Source organism: Cetorhinus maximus, chromosome 6, assembly GCF_964194155.1.
Source record: "Cetorhinus maximus chromosome 6, sCetMax3.hap1.1, whole genome shotgun sequence".
Taxonomy (NCBI): Eukaryota; Metazoa; Chordata; class Chondrichthyes; order Lamniformes; family Cetorhinidae; genus Cetorhinus; species Cetorhinus maximus.
The window spans coordinates 94575054-94595549 of NC_135884.1; the positions used below are offsets into that span (position 1 = coordinate 94575054).

Here is a 20496-nt window from a genome sequence, read left to right on the forward strand (position 1 = left end):
AGCAGATGGGGCCTCAGTTCAACGCCCCATCCAAAAGATAGCACCTCTGACAGTGCAGTGCTCTGTCAGTACTGCACTGAAGTGTCAGCCTTAACTTTTGGGGTCAATCCCTGGAGTGTGATTTGAACCCAGAACTTTGGGGCTTTTTACACACCCAGACTCTTTGAGTTTGTTGCTCCTGAATGTAAGAAGTGAAATGTCATTGCAGATTGTTATCAGATATCCAAATAATTTATATTTTTTATTGTTAAATATAAAACCCAGGAGAATATCTCTACCTTTGACCCATCACTTGAGATCAAATTGCCGCCAAGTCTCCTGGATAACGTCAATGGCGTCAGCAGCTACTTTAATACTACCACATTTCGAACCATTTTCATTATATTCAGAAATGCAGCACTGTTCCAGGTAACATAAACACAGCTACTCTTTTCTCAGTGTGTAATGAGATGTGGGATTTTATAAAATGGTAGTGAAAGTGTGTAACAATACTGAAAAAGATGTTAATAATTATTTCACTTGCTGCATGTTACTCATTGAGCACTTTAACTGATGAGATACCTTCTGTTCTTTGTGTGCATTATTTAAACAGCTGTTTAACTCTTGCTGTGCTGAACTGATGGATTGATCATAGGTTTATCTGTCTGCTAGGTTAGTACATCTTCATGCGTGATAACATGTCCGTACAGGGGGGAAAATACGCTGGGGGAAGGAAATGGAATAAAATTACAATCTGTGTTTAAAAACTAATCATTAAACATTTTTGCTTCAGGATATTTCCAGAGGGCCGGTAATATCAGTCACTTTGCAGCGCATCCCTCCATAAAACTGGTGACCTGGTTTGTTGTGTGTTATAGCAAATAAGTACATCACATTCCCTGTGACTGAGGCTATTGGTGCAGTTGGTAGCATGTGGCAATTGAAGTCCTGTGTTATGTACTGCCTGCAACATGTGGGAAATCCTAGATGCTCCTTGCGCTCTGACCGACCACATGTGCAGGAAGTGGCACCAGCTGCAGCTACTTGGGCTCCGAGTTTTGGAGCTGGAGCAGCAGCTGGAGGCACTGAGGTGCATCCACGAGGCTGAGAGTTTCGTGGATAGCACATTTTTCGACGTGGTCACCCCACAGCTTACAGAAAGTGCAGACAGAGAGGGAATGGGTGACCATTTGTCAGAAGAAAGGTGCCAGGCAGGTAGTCAGGAAATCCCCAGGGTGCATATCGCTCGAGAGCCATTTTTTCTGTGTTGGAAAACGGTGAGAGTGACAGTTCCTTTGGGGAGTGCAGCCACGCTCATGGCACTGTGAGTGGCTCAGCTGCACAGGGGGGGTGGAAAAAGAGGGGAAGAGCAATAGTGGTAGGAGACTTGATAGTGAGGGGAACAGGCAGGCATTTCTGCGGCCATAGACATGACTCCAGGATGGTATGTTGCCTCCTTAGTGCCAGGGTCAAGGATGTCACTGAATGGCTGCAGGGCATTCTAAAGGGGGAGGGCAAACAGACAGAGATAAAGGTACATATTGGTACCAACGACATAGGTAGAAAGAGGGATGAGGTCTTTCAAGCAGAATTTAGGGAGCTCGGAAGCAGATTAAAAAAGAGGACCTCAAAGGTGGTAATCTCTGGATTATTTCCGGTGCCACGCGCTAGTGGGTATAGAAATAAGAGGTTAGTCCAGGTGAATGCGTGGCTGGAGAGACGGTGCAGGAGGGAGGGCTTTAGTTTTCTGGGACATTGGGACCATTCCTGGGGGCGGTGGGACCTGTACAAGGTGGACGGGTTGCACCTGAACTGGAATGGGACCAACATCCTTGCAGGGAGGTTTGCTAGTGCTGTTGGGGAGGGTTTAAACTAACTTGGCAGGGGGATGGGATCCTGAGAGGAGGTTCAGCAGGGGGAGCCAAAATTAGAAGAGAGAGCAAGTGAGTCTGGAAGGCATAGAAATTATAGGCCAGTTAAGGCACAAGGGAATTTGGCAAGTTTGGATGGTATTTATTTTAATGCAAGGAATCTGACGAATAAGTCAGATGAGTTGAGGGCACAAATTGACACGTGGAAGTATGATGTCATTGCTGTCACAGAGACATGGTTGAGAGAGGGGCAGGATTGGCAGCTCAATATTCCATGATATAGGATCTTCAGGCGAGACAGGGAAGGAAGTAAAAGAGGACGGGTTATCGAAATATTGATCAAGGAATCAGTTAAAGCAGCAGGTCCATTAATCATTTTAATTAGTATTTTAATGGCCTTAATAGGCTGTTGATAGTTCGGCGGGCATGCAGCTGATTCGGCTGCGCACCCAGCGAGCTGCACATCTAAATGACGCGGGGTGACATCGGGATGCATGCCCGACATATCCCCGCATCATTTTACAGCAGATGCTACCCTTTGTGTCGGTGTTCACAAGTGAGAGAGACGACATGGATATGGAAATCAGGCAGAAGGACTGTGATATAATTAAAGAAATTAGCATAGAAAAGGAGGAGGTTCTAAGTGGTCTGGCGGGCTTAAAAGTACATAAGTCTCCAGGCCCGAATGAAATGTATCCCAGGCTGTTGAGTGAGGCAAGGGAGGAGAAAGCAGGGGCGCTGGCAATAATTTTCAATCCCTCTCTGACCATAGGAGAGGTGCCAGAGGACTGGAGGACAGCCAATATGTTACCGTTATTGAAGAAGGGAGGAAGGGATAAACCAAGGAACTGCAGGCCAGTCAGTCTAACCTCAGTGGTGGAGAAACTATTGGAAGCAATTCTAAGGGACAGAATTAATCTACACTTGGAGAGGCAGGGATTAATCAAGGACCGTCAGCATGGTTTTGTTAAGGGGAAGTCATGTCTGACCAATTTGATTGAATTTTTCGAAGAGGTGACCAGGTGTGTAGATGAGGGCAATGCATTTGACGTAGTCTACTTGGACTTCAAAAAGGCTTTTGATAAGGTCCCGCATGGGAAACAGATAACGAAGGTAAGAGCCCGTGAGATCCAAGGCAATTTGGCAAATTGGATACAGAATTGGCTGAGTGGCAGGAAGCAGAGGGCAATGGTCAAGGGGTGTTTTTGTGACTGGATGCCTGTGTTCAGTGGGGTTCCACAGGGATCAGTGTTGGGTCCCTTGCTGTTTGTGGTATATATATAAACGATTTAGACTTGAATGTAGGAGGGTTGATCAGTAAGTTCGCGGATGACACGAAAATTGGTGAGGTGGTAAATACTGAGGAGGATAGCCTTAGATTATAGGAGGATATAGACAGGCTGGTCAGATGGGCTGATCAGTGGCAAATGGAATTTAATCCAGATAAGTGTGAGGTGATGCACTTGGGCAGAACAAACAAGGCATGGGAATACATGATGAATGGTAGGGCCCTGGGAAGTACCGAGGATCAGAGGGACTTTGGTGTGCATGTCCACCGGTCCCTTAAAGTAGCAGGACATGTAGATACAGTGGTTAAAAAGGCGCATGTGTTACTTGCCTTTATTAGCCAAGGTATAGAATATAACAGCAGGGAGGTTATGCTGGAACTGTATAAAACGCTGGTTTGGCCACAGCTAGAGTATTGCATGCAGTTCTGGAATCCGCATTATAGGAAGGATGTGATTGCACAAGAGAGAGTGCAGAGGAGATTTACCAGGATGTCGCCTGGGCTGGGGAAATTGGATAGACTGGGGTTATTTTCTCTGGAGCAGAGGAGATTGAGCAGGGGACATGATTGAGTTGTATAAAATTATGAGGGGCACAGATAGGGTAGACAGGAAGGAAGTTTTCCCCTTGGTGGAGGGATCAATAACCGGGGGCATAGATTTAAGGTAAGGGGCAGGAGGCTTAGAGGGGATGTGAGGAAGAATTTTTTCACCCAGAGTGTGGTGGGAATCTGGAACTCACTGCCTGAAAGGGTGGTAGGGAGAGAAACCCTTATAACATTTAAGAAATATTTGGATTTCACTTGCGATGCCATGGTATGCAAGGCTATGGACCTAATGCTGGCAAATGGGATTAGAATAGTTAGGTACCTGTTTCACTGTGGTAGACTCAATGGGCCGAAGAGCCTTCTTCTCTGCTGTAGACCTCTATGACTCTGACTTTATGGCACACGAACCTGCTGGCTCTCTCAGGATGATATTTTTTGCGCTCCCATGCCTACCGCTCCGCCTGTGTCTTTTTTGTTGCCTGTCAGCCAGCCAGCCCAGACTGCTGCTGCCCATGCTGAGGTGGTGCAGCCTGAAACCAAACCTTCTAGAGCCAGAGCTGCTCGAGGCCCTCCATGGTCATCTGCAGTGTCCACAGTGAAAATCAGCAGTTTTCAATCAGCCATGTTGCAGCCACTGGAGGAGCATTGAGCAGGAGCACTGGGACAGGCAAAGATACACAGAAAACAGGCACTAAAGGACTGTTCATGGGTGATCAATTTAGCTTTGTGTGCACTATGATGTGATTTCATTCATAAATTTGGCTCGGTTTGTGTATTTGTGTCGGTTTTTATTTTTGCATTGTGGGAAAATGGACAATATGATGGTCAATGGTAGAGGAAAGATAAGGAATCTGGGACTGATGGTGAATGGGGAATTGGGGTTGAGGCTAATGGTATTAATTGTGAATTATTTGTTCACATCCAGCCTGGACAGAAAGGAGCTGCCTAGGTTACAGCCTCCTGTCTTGTTCTTCCTCTTCCCCCTTCTCCTTCTCATATTCTTGTTCCTCAGCTTCTTGCCTGATAGGTGGTGTCAAGGTCATTATGATGATGAGGTTGTATAACATACAACAGACCACGATAAACCTTGAGACCTGCTCAGCTGAGTACTGCTGGGCTCCTCCAGAACAGTCCAGATAGTGGAAGCATTGCTTCAGGACAGCAATGGTCTGCTCTGTAAGAGTGACAGCATGACTCTCATTATATGCCTGCTGTTGCACATGTGCAGGAATTCCAGACTGGAGGAATGAGCAATATCGCGAGTCGATAAGCCTTATTGCTCTGTAGCCTGCCTGTGTTTTGCCAGGGTGGTTGAAAAGACAGTTGGCCCAGAGGATTGCCGCAGAATGAACGCATCGTGATTGCTGGCAGGAAAATGGGGCATTCACTTGAAAATTAAGCCACCTCTGGCCACACACCAGACCCACAATGAGGGAGTGGAATCAGTTTCAGTTCAGGTAAATGGCTGAATTTACATGAAGCATATGCAAAGCAACATGTGTGCATTCAGTTGTGCCCTGCAATATGCGGAAGCCTGCAATCCATGCAAACCCTTCAGCTCATTCTACAAGAGGGGCTGGGATGAAGCAGTCTCTCTGCATAGACAGAGAGCCTCAGTGATCTCCCTCATGCAGTGATGTACTGCAAGATGTTGCTTATACCTTCAGCAGCATGAAAGAAGCAAGATGTATAGAAGTTCAGGGACATGGTCACCTGGATGGCCACTGGCAATGCCGTCCCTGCCCTGCTCTGAGGTTTGGGTTGTGACTGCAGCGGTTGACAGATTTCAGTCACGACCTCTCTAGTGAAGTACAGATGTCCAAAGCATAGGTCATCGCTGAAGTTCAGGTAAGAATTGCTCTATAAACACCCTTTGCAGATATGGTCTCCTCCTGAAAGCCCTTTCCTCCTCCTTCCTCTTCTCATAGCTTGTCCTGCTCTGTGTGACCTCTGTTCATTCTCCCACTCAATCTCAAGGTCAAGATGAAGCCTTACTAAGCCACTCATGTCTGGATGCAACTGATTAATGAACAAGTCTTTATTCACCAAAAAAAAATCTGCACCAACCACTCCCCGTAACCTATTAAATCTGTTAGCAGGTATGGAAATGTATCCAAAATATATAAAATTGCAGCAGCAGCCAGAAGAAATAATCCAACAACTAACCTGGAAGTAATTCATGATCTCTTTAAGCTATGTAGATGGGGGTCCTTCATGTGTTTTAAATTGTGTTCAGTGTGAGACATGGTGTAGGCTGGAGGGTGTAGCTCCAAAATGGCAGTGCTTGTGTCAAATCAGTGCTACACACTGACCGACATCATGATTTGCATGCTCTGTGTGTTGCTTGCAATCGTGAGGTACACAAACACACACAAACTCTTCTATGAAGATGGTGACTATGCTCTTCCTGGTGGAAGTGAGCATGTACATCACAGACATATTTTCATAGTTTAAGAGGCCTCCTATCATCGAAACAATGGGAGCTGCAGAGCCCAATTTCGATTGAAGAAAGAGAAAATATTTTACGCCTGTACCTTCAGGCCAACTCATTGAACAACAGTCTTTGTCAAACATTTGGAATGAAATTGCTGACGTGTGAATATTTGTGAATCAGTAAATTGTAAGAAGTGTAAAGGAAAGAGGAGTATTGTACCTACTCTGAGCTGGGTCTATATGTCCTGTTTGTTCATCTCCAGCCTCTTCCTCTCAGTCCCAGCCCTTAACATTACAGTTTGCACTCCACAAACAGAATCCAAGGATTCAGCATTTCTGTCCCTGCCTCCCCTCCAGCATCAGGTATCTGTCTCCCAATCAATGCTGCATGTCCCACAATATCCCGACTGTGCTTTGAATATCTGACTGAAGCTGCCTGGAGTCTGTCTATTCTCAGAGGTTGGGCTTTCTTGGCTGCTGTCCTTTGCTCTTCAATGGAAACTATGGTAAAATCTGTATTTGTACCTTTACAGGATAAAAATCAGAGCATTATTTTAAATAATGTAGTTGGAATTCGAGTGGGGAATATAAACAGTGATAATCTGACAGACCCTGTTCTGATTGTGTTTAACAAACTATCATCGGTAAGGACATTTTTTTAACTTTTCACTATTCAATCTGTTAAAAGGAACTATTTGTGTTAAGGGCAGTAAAGAATTATTGTTAATCTTTTTCATTTTAGAAAACATTCATTCCAAAATGCGTCTTCTGGGAATTAGAACAAAATGGTAATAAAGGGAGTCACTTCTATCAAATATTTCAATCGTGTTGCAACCGAGGAGCAATTTCTCACTTAGTAACTTTCCACTGCAGGACACACAACTACCGGTCACTGGAATGATTCTGGGTGTACAACAGAAAATACAGACAATCAAACCATCTGCCGATGCAATCACCTGACTTTCTTTGCTGTCTTGCTGGTAGGTACAATGTAATGTGTCTTTTATCCCATTCCAGTTTGACTGTGAACAGCAATAATCCTTCATTATACATAAAGATACAAAAAGGGATAAGAAAGACCAGCTGGTATATTAAGATGGTCCAATCCCAACATGGAACGAGCTGCTCACAGCATTAAACCCATTCCCCCACTCACTATCCCCCAGAGCTGCACAATCCCCTCAGGGAGGCACAAAAAAAGGTCAAATCCTAATTTAGGGAGGAAATAAAACTTTGGGAAATTTCTCCCTGACCCCCACAGACTAAAAGCAAGTTCCATGAGACAATGACAACTGGTGGCACAATCTCATTTCATCCACTCACCTTGGATAACTGGAGATGTTTTCCACTCACAGAATCCAGCTCCCTTTGGAATGTTTGCAGCAAACCTCACACTCACCACATGTGTTGGTGATTTATTCCAGAGATTGACAGCTCTTGTGAAGAGAATTGTTTCCAAGTATCTAACCTAAATCTCTGCCTTTATAACTTGTACAGATGTACCTCCTCCTACCCATCACCTCCACTCCCGTCTTCCCCTGCCTATCCCTTCATGATTGTGAACATAGTGGCTGAGAGTTTCAACAAATCTGCTCCTACTTTGCTGCTTTAACTTTTCAAGAAATGCATTGCAGACCCCATTTATGTGCAGAATGGGGTTTCCTCCCCAACTCCATTAAAGTTATAGCGACAGAGTGGGAACAGCACTGAGCAAATTCCCAGCCCTCTTCCTGTCCCCTCAAAGCCTACACTTTTGCAAAGTAAAAAGGCACAGCTTGCTCATTTTGCTCTGCTATCTTGGAGGCCCCAGACTAGGTATCAATCAAGTAGCTCTCCTCTGGAGCTCTTCCAGGGACTCGTTTTCCCTTACTATCTGAGGGAGCCAAACCTAACACAATAATCTAGATGTGGCCTTGTACAAGGCCTTGTACAAAGCATGCACAGCTCTTCTGGTTTTACATCTAATTGTTACAGTCATAAGCCCTGATATCTCATCTGCTTTTGCAACAGGCTTGTGGTATCATGGGCCTTCATTCCCATTTATCCTTGTAACTGGTTAACTAATGTTCTTTCGGGAATTCAGGAAACTTGCCTTCCTTACCTGCTGTGTACTTTATGTGACTCCAATCACACACCAATGTGGTTGTCTCTTAACTGAAGTGCCTCAGTGAGGCTCTCAGTTGTACGGGGCAATGAAGGATGGGCAATAAATGTTGGATTTTCCCAGCAGCCCCAGAATGAATTTTAAAAATAAAAAGCTGTACAATCGAATAGTAAACAGTGGCTTTCCCCCCACAACTCTCCAGGTGCTAAGTGTCTGATCTCAGACATGCTCTTCTGGGGATTGTGTGAAGGCCAAGCACTTCCGAGTAGGAGAGAGAATCGTCCAGAGCGTGGACGTCATTATAGTCCAGCTTCAGATAGACCTGGCCTTAGGCAAGTATTCCTGTGGCCTCTCATCAGGGGAAGAGTAGATATCACAAGGGCAGCCAAGCAAGGGGTTCGGGAAAAAATACATGGAAAGAAGAGAGTGTAACTTGTTTAGAAGAAAAATTACCAAGTCATCATAATAATGCTTCTCCTTCTCTTTTCTAAAGCAACCCACTGGGAGCCAATCCTTGGATGTGAAGATATTGAAATCACTAACATATATCACACAGATTGGTTGTGGTGTTTCTGCCATTTTCACAGCAATTACTTTAATCATCCATTTTATCCTCAGGTATGAGTATCTGGCATCAGTGCTATCATTTCTAAATGAACTGGCTGTGCAATTGACATACATAACAAATTACTCATTGAGAATAGAGCTCACATGTAATTTACAACAGCAGGTTTATTAAACAAAACTTACTTCTGTTTGTAAATATATTAATTCTGAGAATACAGTAGTCAAGAAGTGAGTTGACTTGCTTTTGATATTGTAATGTTGTCTGTTTTGTTAAGAGGATGTCCTGAAGCTCTGTGGGTAGTGTCCCTACCTCTGAACCAGAAGCTCTGGGTTCAAATCCCACCCCAGGACTTGATGGCCAAGGAAGATGTGTTCATGACATGGCCAAACATGCCTTTGGTAGGGTGTAAGAGTGGGACAATCTCCTGGTGTGTGATGCAGAGTGGTGTCCCTCAAGTTATAGCCTCTGTCTTCAGTTTCTGTTACTAGGTGCTTCAGGCTAGTGACCTGTTCCAGGAAATGTGAGCAGTGGAATGGACTTAAGTGTGTGTTTTGTCTGCTTCATGCATCCCTCGGTGTGGGAAAACTTCTAAATCGAAGTCGATCAGTTTGCATAATTTCTCTCAAAAGCTGTTTCTTTTCTCATTCAGAAAGAAACAAAAGGAATTTTCCATCCAGGTCCACATGAATCTCAGTGCTGCCTTGTTTCTTCTCAATGTGACCTTCTTAACAAACACATGGCTCAGTTCCAGTTGCACAGACAGTCTCTGTAAAGCCATGGCTGTCTTGCTGCATTACTCACTGCTTTGCAGCTTTACATGGATGGGAATCGAAGCGTTTCACCTGTACATCATGCTGATCAAAGTGTTCAACACCTACATTAAGTGCTACATGCTGAAACTCCGCCTTGTTGGTTGGGGTGAGTGTAAAGTGTTCTATTGCTGAGTTAGTTGTATGTGCATCTGATCCTCATTATATCATATGGCCACAATTATTATTGCATTACTACACAAAAAAAAAACATTTAAAAGAGTTATTTTTTGGCGGCTTTGGATGTCCCCTGTCCCCTGTGAAATTTCAGGCCAAAAATATTTAATCATCAAACTTGGCTATAAATCAGGAACCAGAGTTGTTAGTGAATTGGATTCAAGCCCAGATGAATGAGAATGAAAGTTTTCTTGCGAGTCCAGGTTTATTTCCAGGTGCTCATGAATACAGTATGAAATTTCCCTGCAATTCAACCCTGAATGGCAACCTGATCAAAGAGGCCATAGGATGATTGGTTTGAAGAATAGAAATAGCTCAGAGACCCTCTTCTGAGAGGAGGGTTAATGGTATAATAGATGGAGTGCTTTTCTTGATTAATTAGGGAGATTTTTCTAGCAATAAAAGGTGTTTCTGGTTGAAAGTTGGGTATTAGGCCTCGATGTCCAGTGCTGAAAGGTCAAGGGAGAGGTTCTCCTAGGATCATTGTTAAGAGACATGTGAAGATTCTCAGAGCATGGCCAAGAACAGGCCCACAGGCAGCCCAACACTTTAACCAAAAGAGCAAGTTTCTTTCAGAGAGCTAGGGAGCTGCCGCCTTCTTGCTGCGGCATCAGGGCTGCAAGGACCCTGGCAGCAAGTTTCAGCCCCCAGTCTGTCGTGAATCCTCAGTAGGAGACCAGGCAGCTCTCCTCTGCATGTGTTCATATTACCCAGAAGGCAGAAATACAGCCAGAGTCAGGGGTCATCTCCATGGCCCTATAAAATGTGCCCCCACCTTTCCTACCCCCAAAAAATTTGAAGCCTGTATCTTAATGTCAGTGGCCTCTCTGCTTGTCTGACACTCCACACAATGGAATATAGGGGGAGTGAACAGGTGTACACCAGCTGCATAATAGGTGCTCGGAGTGAGTCAGCAGCCAGAATTTTCAGAATATACAGGCCAGAATTTTCCCGTAGGCATGCAGGGGTGGACCCAGCACGCCGATGCATAAAATGAGGCGAGGTGACTCGCCTGCAGGTTTCAGGAAGCCTTCCCTTAGCCTGGGAATGGGAGTTATGCTCTCCACTGGAGGCACCTCCTCTGAGGAGGAAGGGAGGGCCAGAAGGGGGAGGAGGCCAGGAGTCCACATTCAACCTCCAGGGGAGCCACCTTTGGGAGGACAGACGCAGGCACAAGGGGCGCTGGGCCAACAGAAAATCCAAGTCTGAAGGGGCCGCAGAAGACGCCACTATCCTGCTGCTAGGGTTTACAGGAGGCGAAGCAGTTTCCTCAATATGTCTGAGGTGCAGTGCCGAAGGAGGCTGCAACTCTCAAGGGAGACAGTCACCTCCATCTGTCAGATGATAGGCCCTGAGATCTCCGCAAACTGTGTGGGTGGGCACCCCATGACAGTGGCTCTAGAGGCCACAGCTTCTATACCTCCAGCTCCTTCCAGGGGTTGGTGGGTGATCTTTGCAGAGTCTCCCAAATCAGCTGTCCACACTTGTGTCAAGCAGGTGACAGCCGCTCTGTTCAGGCATGCATTAACTTTCATCCATTACCGCTGGGACGAGGCCAGCCAGACAGAGTGAGCCAGAGGCTTCGCAACGATTGCTGTCATCCACCGTGTCCAGGGTGCAATAGACTGCGCACATGTGGCCATCAAGACATCAGCAGGTAAGCCCGGCGCCTTCATCAACAGGAAGGGCTTCCACTCCATGAACATGCAGATAGTGTGTGATCACAGGATGCACATTCTACAAGTCTGTGCAAGGTACCCAGGCAGCTCCCATGACACCTACATCCTCAGACACTCCCAGGTGCCGAGGCTCTTCAGTGCTCCAGCCCGGCTTGATGGATGGCTGCTGGATGACAAGGGCTATCCCTTCGAAAGGTGGCTCATGACGCCTCTCTGCCATCCAAGAACAGAGGCTGAGCAGCGGTACAATGGGAGCCACACCTGCACAAGGGCTGTGGTGGAGAGAGCCATCGGTCTTCTCAAGATGCACTTAAGATGCCTGGACTGCTCAGGGGGCGCACTCCAGTACCCCCCAGATCGTGCCTCGCTGATAGTGGCTGCATGCTGCACTCTCCACAATCTGGCGCTGGAAAGGGGGACACATTGGATGAGGAAGACATAGACGCAGTTGCTCCGGATGCACACAGTGAGTCCAGCAGTGGGTCCGAGGATGAGCATGCACAGGAGAACGCTGAGGGGGTGGACGCTGACCCGGGCGTACTCCTGGGAGGCAGGGACACCTGGGAGGCTTTAATCCAAAGAACCTTCAGCTAGCCCATCACAGATAGACCTTCAACACATGCCAGGGCTGCAGGCTCCGCACTCGATACCTGAGTGCAAAATCGGCCTGGATAATAACATTAACTAAGGCTCTTGTCAATAAAGCATGGACTCTCAAGCATGGGCACCATGCCACGCATAGCCTCATGTATTGCCGCCAGATCCTCCTGCATACCCTGCTGCACTTCCAGCATTTGCTGCCTCAAGAGCGACTGCAGAGGCACATCATCAGTCACTGACCGAGCATGTGCCTGGTCCCCAGTAGTCCTCTGACTTCCGGCACCCTGGGCACTCTCTGTGTCTGCCCACACCTGAAGCGAGTGTGAAGTGCCCTCACCGCCGTGCCCTGGGACACTAGCTGAAGATCTAATTCCCACCAAGGTGCTGGTATCAGCGCTGGTGCCTGCCTGGCTGAGATGCTGTGACGCTGGTGAGTGGATTTCCTCTGGGCTTCAGGTGTGAGAGGTGGGCCCTCTGTCTCCCCCTCCCAGCCCTGCTCCGATGATGCTGAAAGAAAGAACAAGGACATTTGATTAGTTACAGAGCAGACAATGTCAATTTGCATGCTGCTCCCCCGGATCATTATGCGCTCATCCTTCCATAATCAATGGACAGCCCATGTTGCTAACTTCAATCACTGAACATTTAGCAGTGCCATGGCTTTTGGGACACACATGGTGACCTGAGTGCTCACCAAACATGCCTCCCCGTGGCACCCCAGCCTCACCATCACCGGTAGACCTGGGGGCATGGCGCCTCTCCAGATCCATGGCTTTCTGTGTAAAAGGTGTCAGGATCGCCAACTGGGCCTGCCCTCTGCCAGTCCACATCCATTCTGCGGAATTGTGCACAGTCTTCTCCTGAAAAGGAGAGAAGAGCTTTGATTAGTCCACCCTGTACCTGGATTCCCGTTGCATCCCTGCCAACCCAACCAGAGTGGGACATTGCAGGATTCCAGTTCTTCATTACCCCATAGCTGCCGCACACTCACACAAAGAAGCCAGGGCTGACAACCCCCCCTTTGCCCAAATGCTGCCTCCTTCACATGTGGCACCAAAGGTGTAACTTTGCTAAGCAAGGAGGCACAAGCACATGGAGTGCAAAGAGCAGCAGATGGATTGGTGCCCCGCCAACTGGAAGCTCCACTCCCAGCATGTTAGCACCCTGACTTTGACATGCTTCCCGGTTCCAGCACTATGCCTAGTTGAGTTTCACCCACACTCTATACTCTGGGTGTCAGTGTCACACATGCTACGGATACAGAACACACCCTAGCTCAACCCTCTCAGGGTGAACTAGGCATGGGCAATATCTGCTGGCACACCCAGCGAGGGATCCATGCCATGAGGGATTCAGTGCCATTACTGTACTCAGAGTTGGGGGGGGAGGGTGACGGCTACATTAAGTGAGCTCAGCCAACATGGTACTCACCCTTCCTGAGCACAGGAGGTCGTTGAATCTTTTATGGCACTGGAGCCATGTGCCCCGCACCACGTAATGGGAGCTCACACTCTCAGCCACCTCCTCCCATGCACGTTTGGTCAGGTGGGGAGGCCTCCACCTCCCGTCCCTCAGAATCAGGACCTCCGGCGGCACTGCCACCTCCACCAGGAGGGCACCTAGGCACTCATCCAAGAAACGAGGGGCCCACTGCCCTACTGGCCTCCCCTCCGGCCTGGCCTGGCCTGCCCCGTTGGCCTACCCTCCAGACTTGCGTGATGCACAGTAGCCCTCTGCTGTGCTCTTCTCCTGGCCATTGTGAGCAGCCTTGCAAAGGCTGCCAGGCCTTCATTTAAACAGGCTGCCGGGTCGCCATTGGACCCCGCAATCTGTGCACTCCCACCGCCGCCCACCCACTCCTGCTATCCTCGGGAGTCGAGAAATACGCTGGATGGGCCTTAATTGGCCCGCCCGCGTAAAATGATGGCGCGGACCCGATTGTGGATCGCGATCGGGTCCGTGCCCATTCCCACTCAGCCCACCCAACATGGGGAAAATTCTCCCCACTGTGTCAGATTGTACTTTCTGTTGATTTGAAAAGTATTGCCAAGGTTTTTCATTTCAAACCAAGCAAAACAGCAGTGAGACAAGGAGACAATTCTCCAAAAGTAGTTTGAACAACTGTTCTGTAAACCTCAGTGGAATAAGATCGGACACAGTGAAACATCAACTGTCGATTCACCATGACCCCATTTTGTGCCGCTGGCACTCAGCAATTTCACCTCCAATAACTTTGTAACCACGCTCATATGTATTCCCAGGCATTCCCGCTGGTGTACTTTCAATCATTGTTGGAGTGAGCACAGACAATTATGGCTGGTATTCGATTCCTGTCAATGGCAATTACAACTCTACGGACATGTAAGTTTTAGTTTATTGATTGCAGAATATAAGGCGCGACATAATCAAGCAATCAAACATAGTAAATGGATAAAGTGTGATTAAATTGTAGCTTTACTTTAATGATGTGATCAGTTTTTAATGGTAAATGGTGATAAGCCTCAATACAACGTAAATTGGTTGAAAGTGATCTCTAGCCTAAAAACTACTCTTGGTAATTACAGCAACAAAGGTTTAATGCATTGATACATCATTACTCTGTTTTCTATTTTAACCAAGACATTCATCTGTTTAATATAAATGAAACACTTCCTGTTGTAAAATAGCAAGCAGAACAATGTCATATTCACGCATTGAACATCCATCCAGTCATATCCAACTGAAATTTCTTGGCTTCTTTACAGAAGGGAACGGTTGAACTCATGTTGGAAACATGCTGTATCCACATCTAAGTGGCAGCCTTTGCTCTAATTGTTAATCCTTAACACACTGGAACTCTTTTCTATGTCTTGTGTAGGCAGATATTACTTTGAGAATATTGCTGACTTTGTGAACACACTCATGATAAATTCATAGCTACTATTTAACTAAATTAACTATCAACATCCTGGGGGTTACCATTGACCAGAAATGGAACTGGATCAGCCGTATAAGACAGTGTGGCACAAGAGGAGTTCAGAGGCTGGAAATTCTATGGCAACTAATTCACCTCCTGACTCCCAAAGCCTGTCCATCATCTACAAGGCTCCAGTCAGGAATGTGACGGATGAGAACAGCTCCAACAACACTCAAGACTCCCAACATCATCCAGGACAAAGCAGCCCACTTGATTGGCACCCCAACCACCACCTTAAATATTCACTCCCTCCACCACTGACGCACAGTTACAACAGTGTGTACCATCTGTAACATGCACTGCAGAAACTCACCAAGGCCCCTTCAACAGCTCCTTCCAAACCCACATCTCTACCACCTTGAAGGACAAGGGCAGCAGATGCAAAGGAACACCACCTGCAAGTTCCCCTCCAAGCCACACACCATCCTGATCTGGCACAATATCACCTTTCCTTCACTGTTGATGCTTCAAAATCCAGGAGCTCCCTTCCTACCATCACTGTGGGTGTTCCTACAATGCATGGACTACAGTGGTTCAAGAATGCAGCTCACCACCATCTTCTCAAGGGCAATTAGGGATGAGAAATAAATGCTGGCCTATCCAGCAAAGCCCACAAAATTATTAAACCCCTTCAAATTTTTTAATTAGTCAATGACTTTGTCAAACCTGCTGACAAGGGTGGTGCTGTTGTTGTCTGGCATACTGACCTCTACCTCACAGAGGCTGAGCGCCAACTCTCAGGCAATTCTTCCTACCTCCCCCTGGGCCACGGCCCCACCACCAAACATCAAGCCATTGTTTCCAGGACAGTCACTGACCTCATCCCGTCTGGAGATCTTCTCCACAGCTTCCAACCTGATAGTCTCCCAATCCCACACAGCCCGCTTCTACCTTCTTCCCAAAATCCACAAACAGGACTGTCCAGGTAGAGTCATCATGTCAGGCTGTTCTTGCCCCACGGAACTCATTGCTTCCTATCTTGACTCCATTCTCTCTCCCCTTGTCCAGCCTCTTCCCACCTACATTCGTGATTCCTCTGATGCCCTACTTCATTTCAACAATCTCCAGTTTCTTGGCCCTAACTGCCTCCTCTTCATCATGGACGTCCAATTCCTCCACATCTTCATCCCCCACCAAAATGGTCCGAGGTCTCTCCACTTCTTCCTTGACCAGAGGCCCGAACAATCCCCAGCCACCACCACTCTCCTCCGCCTGGCTGAACTTGTTCTCTCACTGAACAATTTCTCCTTTAACTTTTCTCATTTCCTCCAAATAAAAGGTCTGGCTATGGGTACCTACATGGGCCCCAGTTATGCCTGCCTTTTTGTGGGGCATGTAGAACATTCCTTATTCCAGTCGTACTCAGGCCCCCTCCCACAACTCTTTTCTCAGTACATCAATGACTGTATCAGTGCCATTTCATGCTCTCATCTGGACCTGGAAAAATTTATCGATTTTGTTTCCAATTTCCACCCCTCTCTCACCTTCACATGGTCCATCTGCAACAGTTTCCTTCCCTTCTTTGTCCTCTCTGTCTCAATTTCTGGTGATAGACTGTCTACCAATATATGCCCACAGACTCCCGCAGCTACCTCGACTACAGTTCCTCACACCCCGCTTCCTGTGAGGACTGCATCCCATTCTCCCAATTCCTCTGCCTCTGTTACATCTGTTCCGATGATGCTACCTTCCAAAATGGCCCTTCTGACATGCCTTCCTTTTTCCTTAACCGAGGCTCCCCCCCAACTGTTGTTGTCCAGCCCATCTCCCTGTGCCTCTGCCCTCATCCCTCCCCCTCCTTCCCAGAACCATGATAGGGTGCCCCTTGTCTTCACTTCTCACCCTAGCAGCCTCCACATTAAAAGGATCATCCTCCACCATTTCTACCAACGCCAGCATGATGCCACCGCCAAACACATCTTCCCCTCACCGTCAGCATTCCGTAGGGACCATTCCCTCCGTGACACCCTGGTCCACTCCTCCATCATCCCCAATTCTCCAAATCCTTTCGCAAAGTACCTTCCCATGCAATTGCAGAAGGTGCAACATCTGCCACTTTACCTCCTCCGTCCTCATCGTCCAAGGCCCCAAACACTCCTTTCAGGTGAAGCAGTGCTTCACTTGCACCTCCTTCAATTTGGTCTACTTTATTCGCTGCTCCTAATGCGGTCTCCTCTACATTGGGGAGACTATACGCAAACTGGGTGACCGCTTTGCAGAACACCTTTGTGCAGTCTGCAAGCATGACCCAGACCTTGCCATCGCTTGCCATTTCAGCACACCAACCTGCACTCGTGACCACATGTCCATCATTGGCCTGCTGCAATGTTCCAGTGAAGCCCAAAGCGAACTGGAGGGACAGCACCTCATCTTCCAGACTTAACATTGAGTTCAACAACTTCAGACCATGTACTCTGTCCTCCATCTTTACCCCCTTTGTAATCCAATTTTCAACTATTTATCTATTTATTCATATTTTTAATTTTTTGATTTTAATTATTAATTTCCTTTTTATCCCTTTTCCCCAACGCCCTCCCCTCCCCCTTCTTACCATCTTTCATTTGTTTCTATGTCATGCTTTCACAGACTGCTGACCCTTGTTCTGCTATTAACACATTCAGCTCTCTTACCTTTGTGTCACTATCAGCACCTTCTTTAGTCTTTAACACTATTATTAACACTCCCTTTGTCTTGTGTCTAAGACGTTTATCAATCTCTCCTGAGCTCCCACCTATCACTGACCTTCTATTTCACTCCACCTGCTCCACCCCCTCTTTAACAGTATAATATCCATTACATTTCTACTTCTCTTTGGCTCCGAAGGAGTCATACGGACTTGAAATGTTAACTCTGTTTCTCTCTCCACAGGTGCTGAGAGACCTGCTGAGTTTTTCCAGCAGTTTCTGTTTTTATTTCAGACTTTGTTTAAAGGGTGTAAATAGAAATTTTACATGAGCACGTTAACCACTAGCAGTTCAAATTGCAGGCAAAGGGATACGATGAGTGCTCAAAAGTAGTTTCTCCGTGTAGGGAGCATTGATTAATTGAAATGTGCACTTCTCACTTTTGATGAAAATCAAACCATTGCCTCTTTCTGCATAAACTCTTCTTGCATTTTTATGGATATTAATTAAACTACTTGCATGTCCTCTCAACAGGTGTTGGATAACAAACAAGACTGTGCATTATATTACAAATATTGCCTATTTTGTACTAATATTCCTGGGCAATACAACCATGCTGATAATTCTATGTGTAAAGGTGATCAGATTGAAAGGAGGTAATAAGAAGAGTATATTCACCATACTGGGCCTGACTTTTCTACTGGGCACAACCTACGGCATAGCTTTTTTCTCATATGGACCTCAGAGTGTACCTGCACTGTACCTGTTCTGCATCCTCAACCCTTTGCAAGGTCAGTCAGAGTACCACTGGCATTATATGTATTCATCAGACATGTAAACTTACAATTTCAGGAGCCAATTGATTTTGCTAAACTTGGACTTACTTACAAATTGATATTCTTTGTTATAATTGGAGCAGAATGCAATAAATTGAGTTGATGAAATAACACACTAGTGCAGTTCCACACAGTAATTGGGTACAAATTTGTGTCCATCACATTCCTCACCTTTCAAGTTCCCCAACTCTGCAGCAATTGAGTTGAAATCCACAGGGAGGAAGAAAAATGGCAAAACCTGGGCCAGTCTGATGTATTTCATGTTGGACAGTTAGAGAGTGGTATTGGGGAACATGAGAGAGGACATCATCAGGCTAACCCTCTTGGGGTGGAGGAGAATAATAGATCATAAAAGTGTGGAATACTAAGATTAATCTCCTAATGTAAATCCATTAATGGAACCTATCCATTGCTGTAGATCAATAAATTAACATTGGCCATCTTAAAATTAATTACAAAGCTTTGTAATTATTTATGACTAGAAATATATTTACAAAAACTAATATGATTTAGATAACCACTGAGACAAGTTCCTTAAATAGATTGTTTTTGCTTTCAGGGTTTTTCATATTCCTCTGGTACTGCATGTTAACACGATCATCCAACAACACAGCCAGAGAGACATCAAAAACAAACAGATCTACAACTAACTAATGAGGACAACTGAAATGTCTACACATCTATTTTTGAAGAACAATATTAAATTTTCATTTTTACTTTCCTAGCACAGAGCTTCACACATAAGAACCACATAGAGGGTATTCAGGGAGTGCCCCATAACTTTCCAAAATGGATAGAAAAGGATGTGGGTTGTGTACCGGAAATCCTGATTTATGCACCTGACACATGAAGCTCTGAACTGGGGGTGCTAAAGACAGAGAGTGACCCATTCCATGTATACAAATATGCTAGCAAACGATTCCAAATTATCTTACAAGATATTTAAGATGTGAGTGGTAGAGGAGCTGTCAGTATTCTGCAAGAATGCTAGTGCCATAGCCATATGCTGATAGAGTTAGATGAAAAGGAGATGGGAAAGAAGCTCATGTGGACCATAAGCAGTGACATAGCCCAATTGGGCTGAATGGCCTGTTTTTGTGCTGAAGACTCTACATTATTCCATTTAAGATTACAGCCTCTGCTGCTCTTTGGTACAGTCAGAACCTGTGTGGTTCTGCTTTTTAAATATTTTTAAAAATATTTTAATGCAAAATAACAGACATGCATAAATAGAATATGCTTTAATCTCCTATAGTATAGAAAATATATTTGGCTTATAACTTTGATCTTCATATGTGGTTGAATCACACATTGTAATAATTTTGTACACATACATCTTGCTTTGATTTAATTGCTATTTAATTTCTAATCATGTTTCTGTCTCACTCTCCCTAACGTGGGGACCAATGTCCAGATAGAGCAACAGCTGTGTGATTACATTTCAAGTTGTGTTACAACCTTGGTGATATTTTTACTCTGAAGTTTTTATGTGGCTTATTTATTTGGTGAGAAGAGATATCATTGTTAGATCAATCATCACTGACTGGCTGATTTAATGTGGTAGAATTGCCATGATAAAACACTGGTAATATTAATTGATAATATTTTAAAATTCTAATGAATAAAGCATTTATTGGCTTGTAATTTAGCCTTATATTTTCATCTCTGTATTGTTGAAGTAATCCATGTACTTAGGTTATGGCAGATGAGGGACCAAATGTATATGTAGTTGATAATGGTCACCATTCAATCACGAATCTAAAGTTCTGACATATCAATGCAGATTACAGCTGAGACATTTGGGATTTGAGATTCTGTAAAGCAATGCTACATGCTTGATCTGAGCACTTTGTTTTTTGCTGCTGTGTTTGATGAGACCTACGACCTTGAGAGAAAATTAAGGCCCTTTATCAGCCACTACTTGGAAACTGTATACCAGCTCTTCCCAAACTCTTTTCTAATATGACCCCATTTTGATACTTGAAAATTACCCCAGATGACCCAGATGCCAACAAAAGCAAGACAG

The 20496-nt window shown here is 45.6% G+C and overlaps 1 protein-coding gene across 1 annotated transcript; it reads left to right on the plus strand.

The window, feature by feature from the left end:
* The first annotated feature begins 270 nt into the window (after window positions 1-270).
* Window positions 271-20003, plus strand: LOC144681357 (adhesion G-protein coupled receptor G2-like). Its single transcript, XM_078542953.1, has 9 exons — window positions 271-408; window positions 6651-6761; window positions 6860-6905; window positions 6991-7097; window positions 8715-8839; window positions 9439-9707; window positions 14316-14415; window positions 18169-18425; window positions 19030-20003. Exons 6-9 carry the CDS (start codon window positions 9473-9475, stop codon window positions 19122-19124), a joined length of 687 nt encoding a protein of 228 aa, XP_078399079.1. The 5' UTR covers window positions 271-408; window positions 6651-6761; window positions 6860-6905; window positions 6991-7097; window positions 8715-8839; window positions 9439-9472; the 3' UTR covers window positions 19125-20003.
* Window positions 20004-20496: the final 493 nt, after the last annotated feature.

Bases quoted from the DNA above. Each gene is read 5' to 3' on its own strand.
- LOC144681357 (XM_078542953.1), top strand. From the start codon at position 9,473: ATGAATCTCAGTGCTGCCTTGTTTCTTCTCAATGTGACCTTCTTAACA. The intron at 9,708-14,315 runs GTGAGTGTAAAG...ATGTATTCCCAG, and splicing joins ACTCCGCCTTGTTGGTTGGG to GCATTCCCGCTGGTGTACTT. The intron at 14,416-18,168 runs GTAAGTTTTAGT...TCCTCTCAACAG, and splicing joins AATTACAACTCTACGGACAT to GTGTTGGATAACAAACAAGA.